This window comes from Equus asinus, chromosome 2 (assembly GCF_041296235.1).
Source record: "Equus asinus isolate D_3611 breed Donkey chromosome 2, EquAss-T2T_v2, whole genome shotgun sequence".
NCBI classification, from domain to species: Eukaryota; Metazoa; Chordata; class Mammalia; order Perissodactyla; family Equidae; genus Equus; species Equus asinus.
This window is the reverse complement of record NC_091791.1, coordinates 164,687,042-164,699,237: the sequence shown is the minus strand read 5'-3', so window position 1 is coordinate 164,699,237 and position 12,196 is coordinate 164,687,042. Positions and strand designations below refer to the sequence as shown.

Genomic DNA, 12,196 nt, shown 5'->3' with positions numbered 1-12,196 from the left:
ATAGGATGTGTAAAGATGGAGGCTTTTGGCATTTTCATACCTAAGTTTTAGCTACACTTTATGGAAAATCTTCCCCAGCTCTAAAATCAATTAGATGAGGACCTCAGGTCCTTTAGGTCTTAACAGACTCTGTAATTGGAAAATGTGGGGATATGTGTGCCATATCATGATAAAATAAGTTTCAGGATTGTTCTGGAGAAGACCTGATCTGGAGAAGATCACCAGGATCATGTTCATGTTGTTGCACAGGTGGAGAAGATAATGGCTTCTGCTGGGAACCAGAGCAGTGGTGTGACAGAGTTCATCCTGGCAGGTTTCCCGAATCTCAACAGCACAAAAGCAGAATTGTTTTCTGTCTTCCTTCTTGTCTATCTGCTGACTCTAACAGGCAATGTGTTGATTGTTGGGGTGGTAGGAGCTGATACTCGCCTGCAGACTCCCATGTACTTCTTTCTGGGTAACCTGTCCTGCCTAGAGATCCTGCTCACTTCTGTCATCATTCCCAAGATGCTGAGCAATTTCCTCTCGAGGCAACACACTATCTCCTTTGCTGCATGTATTACCCAATTCTATTTCTACTTCTTTCTTGGGGCCTCTGAGTTTCTGCTTTTGGCCGTCATGTCTGTGGATCGCTACCTGGCCATCTGTCACCCTCTTCACTACCCCTTGCTCATGAATGGTGCTGTGTGCTTTTGGGTGGCCTTGGCCTGCTGGATGGGGGGACTACTCCCTGTGCTTGGCCCCACAGTGGCTGTGGCCTTGCTTCCTTTCTGTGAACAGGATGCTGTAGTGCAGCACTTCTTCTGTGACAGTGGCCCACTGCTCCGCCTGGCATGCACCAACACCAAGAAGCTGGAGGAAACTGACTTTGTCCTTGCCTCTCTTGTCATTGTATCCTCACTGATGATTACTGCCGTGTCCTATGGCCACATAGTCCTGGCTGTCCTGCACATCCCCTCTGCTTCAGGCCGTCAGAAGGCCTTCTCTACCTGTACCTCCCACTTGATTGTGGTGACTCTTTTCTACGGAAGTGCCATTTTTCTCTATGTGAGGCCATCACAGAGTGGCTCTGTGGATACTAACTGGGCAGTGACAGTGGTAACAACATTTGTGACACCACTGCTGAATCCATTCATCTATGCCTTGCGCAATGAGCGAGTCAAGGAAGCTTTGAAAGACATGTTCAGGAAGGTGGTAGCAGGCTTTTTGGGGGATCTTTTACTTGCTAAGAGTTTCAATAAGAAAACAGTGAGGTGAAGGTGAAGGGATGTGATAATTAGTCTTCAGTCCAAGTCTTCTCCGTTGTCATTCTCCTTCCTACCATCAGCATGGACATCACCAAATGACTGAGTGCTGGAACCACTAAAGAACTCCAGATTTAACAAGTCTATCCTTCTTCTCTTTCAGGCAAAATTTGATTCTATCTCATACATAAATCCGTATTATTATTGATATCACAATCATTACTGTCATTACACCATAAGAACTTCCAACCTGTGAGATCTTAACCTAAGGGTCCATGGTCATCAGGGAGTCTAAGTATGGGCTTCAGAAAATTTATAAGCACCATTAGTATGTAAATTTTATGTATTTGAGCCTATACGCATTTGTTTAGGAAGAGAATTCATAGCTTCAATCCACTTCTTAGAGGGATCTATGTGCGACCTTTGCCAAAAGTTAAAAACTGGTTAAAATTCTCAGTTCCGTCTTCCAGCTGTTTTAAGAAAAACTTCCTTATAATCATAAAAATAAAATAAATAGATTATCTGGATACTTTTGTATACACTTTCTCCCCAAAATTGCATTTATTGTCAGATGGAAAAGAGGTAAAGCAAATTTAATAAGGGAGTTATTCACTTCTCCACAGCAATCCCAGGTGCCTCTGAAAAAGCAGACCCATGAGAGATTTCATGAATAATAGCATTTAATGTGTTTTTCTAATTTTCACTTTATTACAAAGATGAATTAAAGACATTTCCACTCATTTTGTCACTGGATTATGTTCCTTTCATTTGTCCACCTTTTTACATTCTTTTATGTCTTGTCTTCAAACTTCTTTTGTTTTTAGCAAAATTGAGATTGAGATGAGGACTTTTGATATCAGAGTTAAAAATGCCAACTATTGTTGTACCTACCAAGAACAAGACTTTGTGGTACATTTTATCTACCTCATTGGATATTTGAAAGGGAATAGTTACCATTTGTGGTGCCATTGGAAATCCTGAACAAATGTTCATTCATTTATTCATTTATTTATTCGTTTATTCAACAAAGATCTGTTAAGCATCTTTATTGGATACTGTAATATATTAATATATGGAAAGCTGAACAGGAAATGGTTCCTAACCTCAAGCAGCTTTGAGTTTAGAGAGGAAGATTAAGAGACAAATAACAATTCGGAGGAATGGGGATGGTAAGGGGGTTTATAAAATGACACTGGAGGTCGTATGAAAATTGTTTTACCTTTTCTAGTATGTTCTTGTTAGAGAAATTTTCAGAGGCTATCATTCATTGAACAGGAATTAATTCCACTTTGGAGAGTATTTGTATACATAGAGACAATGTTTAAAAATATTAAATATCAAGGTAGGGACTGATAGCACATCAACCTCAAAATAGTGCCGCAAAATTGACAACTGAAGATTAGCATGCAAAGAGAAGGCCGTAAAGCTACAATGGGCATTGGAAATAATAATGTTTTCATCTAGTTCTTTAGTAATACACAAAACACACACCAAATATTTCTATCCTGAAAGATTTCTGAGTGAAAACTAAAGAATTGGAAAGAATGATCAGTGATTTGAGGAGGGGAAAAGAATTCTTCTGGAGTGATCTAGAAGTGTTGCCCAGAGACCAGATGAAGTATTGCCTTAAAAACTACCTGATTTCATGGAGCTCGAAAACCCGAAGTCAATCCCAGACACCGGCCAAAGAGAGGAATTCATATAACAGTTTATAGCATTTCTGGAGGGAATTCCCCCTATATTTTGTCAATAAAGCATGTTAAACCATCTATTTTCAACATTATTTTATTGTGGGAAATTACTTTGGACTCAATTCAATAAAGACATATTGACTACCATGTTCTGGGAAGAAAGTTGGTATGGAGAAGTACAAATACATGGTCCCTGCCATCAAGGAATTCACAGACTTTTGGGTAAGATATATATCTAACCATGGGTCAAAATGCAATAAGACCATTGTGAAATTTAAAAATGGGTCTAACAAGATGATATTTTACTAATAAAACATAAGAGTAAATATTAGGAAATTGAATACGATTAGGGATAGAAATAACAAAATAAAAATTGTATCAGGGAGCAATCTGTGATTTTATTTTTTCAATCTTATTTTACAAATTCCTTTTCCATAAGGAATTTTTTACTCTTCATCTAATCTCAGCAGCACTTGGCACAACTGATCTTGGCCTCTTATTTGAAATAGTCTTTTTCTTTGGCTTCCCTGGGGCCACAAGTGCCTGATTTTCTCTCTACATTTCCAGTTGCTCTTTTTTTTGTTTTGTTTTGCAGGTGTATCCTCTTCAATGAAGCCATTAAACATTAGCCAAGTTGTCAAGAAAATAAAGGTTATTCCCAGAGATCACAAATTAAGAGGAAGCTGAAAATAAGGATACATTTCAAACACCTAGAACAGAGCCTGGTACATAGAAGTTGCCCAAGGAATATTTGTTAACTGAATGAAAAACTGATGAGCAGATGATAGCCACTGCCCTGAGAGAGACTGCTAAACTCAAGTAACCAACAGCTTGAAGGTAGTAATCATCCTCACACTAGACCTACTCCAGTGACTATTTGAAATGGAATCTCCCACATACAGTTAGAACCCTTGGAGGGCAATTGTCAGTGAAAGGGTAAACCAGAAAAGAATTTCCCTTGCAGCAAAGGAAGGCAATTAGCAAATTTTTCCTACTCAAGAAAAAAGTCATCCTTGAGAATTCTTAATCGAAGCTCTGCCCTCATACACAAAATTGTGTCTTCTGGGAAACCCCAAGCTAATATATTAATATAAACATTGTTCCCAGTAGATAATACCCACAGGTAGAATGAATACAAAATCTCTCAAGAGGGTCTCACCTTCAGCAAAAATAGCACAAGACTCCCTTAGATAAAGTCTTCTTGAACATAAGCTCATAATCCTTAAAATAAAAACACATACAAGGAACTTTTCAAAATTAAAAACTTTTGTGCTTCAAAGGACACTATCAAGAAAGTCAAGAAGACATCTCACAAAAAGACAGGATATACTTGCAAATCATAAATCTCATAAGGGACTTGTGTCTAGAATATACAAGAACACCTATGTCTCAATAATACAAAGAAAACAACCCAATTAAAAAATTGGCAAAGGATATGAACAGACATTTCTCCCAAGAACTTATACAAATGGTCAATAAGCACATAAAGCTCAACATCATTAGTCATCAGGGAAATCAAATCAAACCACAATGAGATACCACTTCACACCCACTAGGATGGCTATATGGAAAAGACGGATACTAACAAGTATTGGTGAAGATGTGAAGAAATTGGAACCCTCAGATACTGCCAGTGGGAATGTGAAATAGTACAGCCACTTTAGAAAACAATCTGGCAGTTCCTCAAAAGTTTAAACATAGAGTTACCATATGACCCATCAATTCCACTCCTAGGTATATACCTGAGAGAAATGAAAACTTTAGTGTCCACACAAAAACGTCTACATGATGTTCAGAGTAGCATTATAAAGCCAAAAAGTGGAAACAACTCAAATGCCCATTAACTGATGAATGGATAAATAAAATATGGCATATCCACACAACAGAATATTATTTGGCAATAAAAAAGAATGAAATACTGATACGTGCTACAACATGGATGAACCTTAAAAACACAATGCGAAGTGAAAGAAGTCAGTCATAAAAGACCATATCTTGTATGATTCCACTTATATGAAACATCCAGAATCGGCAAATCTATATATAAAGAAAGTAGATTAGTGGTTGCCCAGGGCTGCAGCAGAAGGTTGGCAGGAAATGAAGAGTGACTTTTAATGAGGTACAGAGTTTCTTTTTTGGAGCGATAAAAATATTCTAAAATTGATTGTGGTGATGATTTACGACTATGCAAATATAGTAAAACTATTTAAATGTACACTTAAAATGGGTGAATTATATCAGTAAAGCTATCATATTACAAAAAGACACACAAGCAATCAGGACTCTAAGAACAGGAGTCAGCAGATAAACAATAAACAGCAGACTTAGACCCTTAAGAACTTCAGATAATATTAACATTAGATATAGAGTGTAAATTAAGAATGTTCAAAATGTTTAAAGAAATTGAAGATCAATAGCATGATAAAATAAAAACAGGCAGTTACAAAAAACAATAAAAAGTCTAGAATGAAAAATATTATTGAAATTAAAGACTGAATATCTTGCACAGAAGATTAGAGAGGCAAAGAGATATTTAGTAAACTAAAATAGATCTTAAGAAAGTTTACAAAATACAGCACAGAAAGAAAAAGACATAGAAAACATTTAAAAGAAGCTAAGAAATTCTCCAACACACATTTTATAGGGAAAGACTAGAAAAGAGAATAGATCAAGTGGTGACTTTATACCGTGCCAATTTATCTAAGCTGGAACTACATTTTCCAAATTTTTCTTGTCTATGTGGATCTAAATTTTCTATATAGATATGGAGAAATCTGTAGTGAGATTTGGAAGGTGAAAATGTCATACACAGCAGCCACTGCATCCTGAAGATTGGCATAGAATACCAGCCTCTGGTGCTGCTTGTACTTATTGGTGCTGGTGGCTCACTCACTTGTTGGCATGGGGCTTCAGTTGGGCTTACAACTCCTCTAGCACCAATGGATCTCCTCCTTCAGCTCCTCCAACCCCTGGGCCAAGTGCATGGGCAGTTCCACGATGAAGGGTGCCAGCTTCTCCTGTAGGTCTCCCACATTAACAAAGCTGGAGACAGTGAGAGATAGACGTAGATTCCAGTTTGCTCTTTTGATTCCAGTTTGTCATGGTTTCAGTTTGCGCTTGCTCTGTTCGTGTCCATCTGTCTTTCTGACTGCTCATCCTGCTGAGCTATAGAGACTTCAGGCCCAACACTAGTTGTAGAGGCAAGAGCCTTACATAGACTTCCTTATCGGCTCTTACATCATGTAAGGGCTCATTCCTACAATAAATCTCTTATTCTTCATCACTTACAGTGGTTGCACTTTGACTGAATCCTGTATACTTTCTCCTGAAATAATAAGTTGTACCATTTCCCGTTTCACCATTTTTTTTGCAAACCCCTTGAAGACAGAGACTGGGTCATACCAGAGTTTGTTTCCGTGTCATTCAGAAGAGTACCCGATAATTTGGAATGCAGTAAAATCTCATCACATTGTTGTTTTTTGAAGGGACAAAGGACATAAGGGATGAAAAAGTGTCAAATAGCCATGCTCACTGGTAATTTGCTGGGGCCACTTTTGCATGACTCAAGGGGAGTCATGTTGATAATAGTGTAGAATACTACAGACCCACATTGGCATAGAAGTACAACAGTTACTGCTCAGGAGGCGAGGAAGGCACAGTCTAATGGCTCTAGCTTAGACTGTACAGGTCCTGACTACTGACTGATCTCCTGAGTGGGCCTGGAGCTGATAAGTTCCATAGCTAGTCACAGTCAAGACCCTCTTAAAGATCCTCATTCTAGGAAAATTAGGACTTAGTGAAACTTTGCATATGGATGTCTCCCTCGGGTCCCCATTTTTTCTGCATGCAGATAACAAACATTTCAAGATCTGACAATGCAGAAAAGTGTAAGGACTCTGGCAGACGTTAAGGTTTTGCAGGGCCCAGATCTTCTCTGTGACCCCTGACATCCCCAAGTCAGGATGAACTGGTGGTTCATCCAGCCACAGGAATCAACAAAATTGCTTGTCAGAAGCATCAGTGGTGGAATAAACTGAACTCAGAATTGTAGCTGTGGAAGCTGGTGCTGTTCCTCTCAGGTAGAGCCCAGAGGAGTAAGTCCCAACTCCTGCTACTACAGAGAAGCAGTACCTGCTGAATCTTCAGCCTGGTGCCCCTTTTCCAGTTCCCAATGGACATGATTTTCTTAAAGGTCAAAAGATCTTATTTGGGTTTTGAACCCCCCACCTCTCTCCCATCTAAGATCATCTTAAACTTATGTTTTTCAGAACTAGCTTTCCTTCTTTCACCTCCCTCCTTAGGCCACGAGCTATTCATTTTTAATTTGCCCTTCTGTGCCTTTGCTCAAATGCTGTGGCATTCCCTGTCTTGGTCCTAGAGCCCAGCTGGTATTTCTGCCTCTTACCGTGGTGATAGAAGGAGTAATGGTGCCACTTTCATCTGTGCTGATAAAAGCCCTTAGGAGTCAGAACATACCTAGGCTAAAGGGCATATTCTTGGTAACCCAAAGGACCTTTGCCCAGGTTTCAGGGCAGGGAAAGAAAGACCCACTAAATAATCCTGGAGCTACCACAAGACCTCCAAGCCAGCCATGTATACTGTTGAGATCTTCGACTTCATAGCCAAGCTCCTAAAAGAATTATTTACCTACATGTCCACACCTTCCCTTCATTCTTCAACCCATCCAGTGCTGTCATCTTCCCTAAACTTTCTGCTTTAAATGCTGGTAAAGATTGTCAACAGGCCCTGAGTAACAAATCAGCCATCAGAGCAAGTGACCACTGTGAAGCTTCCTTCTCTGGTTCCTTCACTCATTGCTTTTTCGTTCTCAACTTTTGAAACACTGCTGATCTCCAGGGCCTACACTTAAATCATTTCTCTTTCTTTGAATGCTCTTCCCTGTGGGTTCTTACCTAAACCAGTGTTAACCACCACCCTGTGTTTTTTATTCCTAAAATTCCTTTCTTTAGTTTGGATCTTTCACCTGAACCCCAGGGCTTTATATCCAGCTCCCTCATGCACATCTCCACCAGTAGTCGTTCAGCAAACACATCAAAGCCCAGGCTATGTATATCACCTTTCTGACGGGACAACCAACCTGGAAGTCAGGGCATCCTGGCAGATTCTTACCCTTCTCTTCCCAACCTCCAATCACCAAATCACAAAACTCTTGATTCTTGCCTGGCCGAGTAACTTTTCCAAGAGAAGAACCTCGGAAAGGACAAATATCATGGGGTCAGACAGAAATCCCGTCAAAAATCCCTCGTGTACGAGCAGTCCAGGAAAGTAAGCGAGTTTGACGGCCTTTTCATTCCAGCAGTTCATAAGTCTGTGTAACTTCTACAAACCGGAATCAACCACACTCTAATCTTTCAGTTAGACACCGCACGCCGCAACCCGCTGGTTTTTCAGGTGAGCAATCAAAGAACACTAAAGGGTCTGGTGGATTCTTACCAGAAATGGCAGGACCACTGTCGCTACGTTATATTGCGTTTTGGAAAATAACGCCTGGAAATAATGCAATTGCCCTCCCTTTGACGAAATGGATATCTGCGCCCTTTAAGCCCAGGGTTCCCGGGGACGTAACTTGGCATTGGGAAGGCTGCCGCCGCACTTGGGACCCTGGAAAGGACAGTCTTGGGAACGGAGAGCGCAACCGCGCGCTGCTAACCGGGCAGGAGCTCTGGGGCCGGGGCTAGATTCTACACCCCGGTGGGTCAGCGCAGTGGACCAGGGCCTCAGGAAGAGTGTTCCGTCCCCGCATTGGGACCCCAACACACCTCCAGATACCACTGTTTTCCGTGCGTAATGCCCTAGTGAGAAGTGCACTAGTTTTTTCCGCGCCAACTGCTGGCGTAAGAATTGGCGAGCAAGCTATTCCTGACAAGAGACTGTCAGAGCCAAACTACGGGACCCGGTCTCCAAGGAAGCCCTTGTCCCACGGTAGCATATTCTTTGTCCCTGAATCAATCGACAGATGTGGCCAACTTGCTCGCAAGCTGATCCCGATACAGGTCGAGGTTGAAAGGGACTTCAGCCTAAGAGGACCTAGGGTCGGCGGTGCTGGATTCACTTGGCCCTGAAAGGAAAGAAAAAGGCAGGGCTCGTCCGGGATTTGAACCCGGGACCTCTCGCACCCAAAGCGAGAATCATACCACTAGACCAACGAGCCACATTTGGCAATGACTTTTCCTCTTTGAAAATGTTCATTCGTGCTGTTAGTTTCATCAAAATATTTAAGGAGTGCTTTTGATTTCTCTCTCCCTCCCAGGGATTTTCTCCAGACCCCAAGAGCATCAGCGTGCGGATTTGGAGGAACTGGAGCTACAGGGTTTGAGAGAGAGGAAAATTCAGTAAGGGACTCAGGCTGAGCTGCAAGTCTGTCTTGGACCATCCTAAGAGAATCCGGGTATTTAGGATTAGGATCAGAACCATCCCAAGCAACCTGGGGTTAGAGGACCAAAGAAAAATAAGAACCATCGATTTCACCAAGAGGCAAATGTTACGCCCCAGGACCCGCAGCGAAGGAACTCGATACTACAGCCCCCGGAGGTCAAATCCTACACCCTCGTCTTAGGTCCCTTCGGTACGGTATCTCATACCTGCATACACGTTTTTACTATTTTCCTCCAGCTTTATTTCATGAACTTTGTACTATACGTCTAGATTTAAGGCACCCTTCTAGGGCGCGCAGAAGGTCGCATCGGGGAAGAGTTGCCCGCTTCCAGTAATGTCTTCTATGGAAGCCTGCACTCGCCCGCTTCTTTATTACCCAGAAGGTGGCAAGTGGAATGGGAAGGGAAGGCGTTCTCCTTACTCTGCCGTCCCTTCTGCTTGAGGAACGAAGCCCTTGGGCTCTAGCTTGTCTGCCTTGGTCCTACTGTCTACCCTGCGACGAGCACTCTTTGGCACAGGGGAGAAACTCGGCAAATACCTGTTGAATGAATGGCTCAATCTCCTGGACTAGGCTCCAGACTCCAGGGCAGGCTGAGACCCGAGGAGAGAAAAGAAGAACAGCGCTCCCCTCCCAGCCCTCCTATGCGTCGCCACTTTACATTTGTTCTCGGCTTCAGGTTGGGCATTTAGGAGAGACCGGAGGCCCAGGAAAAGGGAGCTGCCGCTCAGACTCCGAGTCGCTAGCAAAGAGCGTTGAAGGACCAAGGAAAGGGTTAGTCCCCTTCTAGCCAGCTTCTGCTTCAGGAAACCTGGAGGAATCTCAGGCCCAGACTGACTGACCGAGACCGACTCATCTGAAAGGCCCGGGGGAGGCCTAGATGCCTTCACCCTCTCAGGCCCGAATTCTCAGGGTCCGAGGGCTATGTCCTGCGCTTGGAGAAAGCCGCTTCCCTTTATAAAACAAAACAAAAACCAACCCCATCTCATCCACTAGAGTTGGAGCAGTTACTGTTTTATGAGTCCAAGCAGATTGGAGACAATGACGCTCATTCCATGTCTCGCATTCTTCTCTTCTGCATCCCACCCTTCTTTATCCCAGGTGTTGCCCAAACTCAGAGACTTGTCAGGCCTGAGGGTGAGGGACATGCACACTGGGTCCTTCCGGTGATTCACATTCCAGCTTGGGCCTAGTCAAGAACGTGTTTCTTTCTCATACGTAAAAAGATATTTCCTTCAAAATAAGTTCCTTTTAATTTTAAATTATTAAATTTTACTTAGATTTAAAGGTCATTTGACTGAAGATTTTTTAAACTGAGGGAATTCGACGTTCGCCATCCCCTGTTGTGGTGGCTCTATAGCTCAGGGGTTAGAGCACTGGTCTTGTAAACCAGGGGTCGCGAGTTCAAATCTCGCTGGAGCCTAAGGTGGCAGTGGTTTTTCCCCACCTTACGAAAAGAAGGGTGTTCTCCATTTTTGTCCATTGTGGAAACACACTTGTCGAAGAAAGGAAAACTGTGTGGTTTTTAAGGGAAAATCAGATCCTATAGATTTGGGACGAAATATCATAGAATCGTGGCTTCTGATGGTCCCGGGAAGAAAGCTAGGTGCTTGTACCCTTCAGTAAATAGGGGAGAAACTAGATTACTCAGGTCTCTGCGAGAAAACTCCTCGGATTGATGGAGTCCACACCTCCATGTTGGCTGCAGAGAGAAAATTTGCCTGGGCCCACTGATAGCCATGACCCCCGGAGGCCACGGGATCGTGAAGCCCAGCGCACTGCCCCGCTTGCGGCTTGCCTGGCCAACAGTTTTTCCCGCGTTCCTGGAGCGAGACCTGGTTCGCAGATTATTCTGGGGCAGCCCAGTCCGGAAGCTACGCAGATACACCCCAATCCAGGCTTTTGTTCTGCTTCCATCCTCAATTCCTTGGACTCAGACTCTGCGTCCTGCTGGCCCAGGGCGCTGCAGGATTCGGTTTCCTGTAGATTCGACTCTCTGGAGACTTCTCGACCTCCAGTCTGAGTCCGAACCTCAAATACAGAGAAGACAGGCCTCTCACTAGCTGTTACTATTTACACAAAAATGTACGCTAAGTCCAAGGCGTTGCGCCCTTCGATAGCTCAGCTGGTAGAGCGGAGGACTGTAGAGGTACTTGACTGCTGTCATCCTTAGGTCGCTGGTTCGATTCCGGCTCGAAGGAGGTGATTGGAGTTTTGCTGAAGTCCCCCTACTCAACTTCCAGAAGGTTCTATCCTCCTAATCCAACGACTATGAAACATTTATTTTAATTCTATTTTCAGGTAACAAGAGAACAGCTTTTTGCCGACCACGAAACTTAATTTTACATGTCCTCTTTGTGATCGTGCAGTACTTGTGGTTCGATTTACTCAGGAGATGTGAATTAACGGCTTTCATTTTAGATCTGAATCTATCTTCTAATCTTTAAGACCAGCTAGAGTTGACTGAATATTGAACAACATTCCTCAACCCCACCTCCCCTACACTTTTTCAGTACCGTGAATAATTTACACTAGGCATTTCAGGGTTCAAGGAGAAATACTGTAGAAAGGCTGTTTTTTTTTGAAAGGATGTAAACAAACAATCAGCAATGCCGAAGGCTAAATATGTATGGAAATGTTCCTTCATTCATAAGAAAGAAATACTAATTCTTGTCGAATGTGACTATTTTTTGGAGGACAGTTGGGCGTTGTAAATCAGGAAACTTAGAAAACGTGTTTGATCAAGTATTCTATTTCTACTTCTAGGAGTTTATCATTCATATATTAAAAAAGGAAATAAGCCAAAATATGTTCATCTGTGGGAGATTTGTATTATTTATACTTTTACATATGTTTTTCAAAATATG

At 42.4% G+C, this 12,196-nt stretch overlaps 1 protein-coding gene and 3 non-coding genes across 4 annotated transcripts; 3 read left to right on the top strand and 1 right to left on the bottom strand.

Annotated features, from left to right (window-relative positions):
• The first annotated feature begins 261 nt into the window (after nucleotides 1-261).
• On the top strand, nucleotides 262-1,257 carry OR6S1 (olfactory receptor family 6 subfamily S member 1). Its single transcript, XM_014844575.3, has one exon. It carries the CDS (start codon nucleotides 262-264, stop codon nucleotides 1,255-1,257), a length of 996 nt encoding a protein of 331 aa, XP_014700061.1.
• Nucleotides 1,258-9,035: 7,778 nt separating this feature from the next.
• TRNAP-UGG (transfer RNA proline (anticodon UGG)) lies at nucleotides 9,036-9,107 on the bottom strand. Its single transcript has one exon. It is a non-coding gene; the product is annotated as a tRNA-Pro (tRNA).
• A 1,572-nt stretch (nucleotides 9,108-10,679) lies between these two features.
• Nucleotides 10,680-10,752, top strand: TRNAT-UGU (transfer RNA threonine (anticodon UGU)). Its single transcript has one exon. It is a non-coding gene; the product is annotated as a tRNA-Thr (tRNA).
• A 687-nt stretch (nucleotides 10,753-11,439) lies between these two features.
• TRNAY-GUA (transfer RNA tyrosine (anticodon GUA)) lies at nucleotides 11,440-11,530 on the top strand. Its single transcript is given in 2 exon segments — nucleotides 11,440-11,476; nucleotides 11,495-11,530. It is a non-coding gene; the product is annotated as a tRNA-Tyr (tRNA).
• Nucleotides 11,531-12,196: the final 666 nt, after the last annotated feature.

Bases quoted from the DNA above. Each gene is read 5' to 3' on its own strand.
- OR6S1 (XM_014844575.3), top strand. From the start codon at position 262: ATGGCTTCTGCTGGGAACCAGAGCAGTGGTGTGACAGAGTTCATCCTG.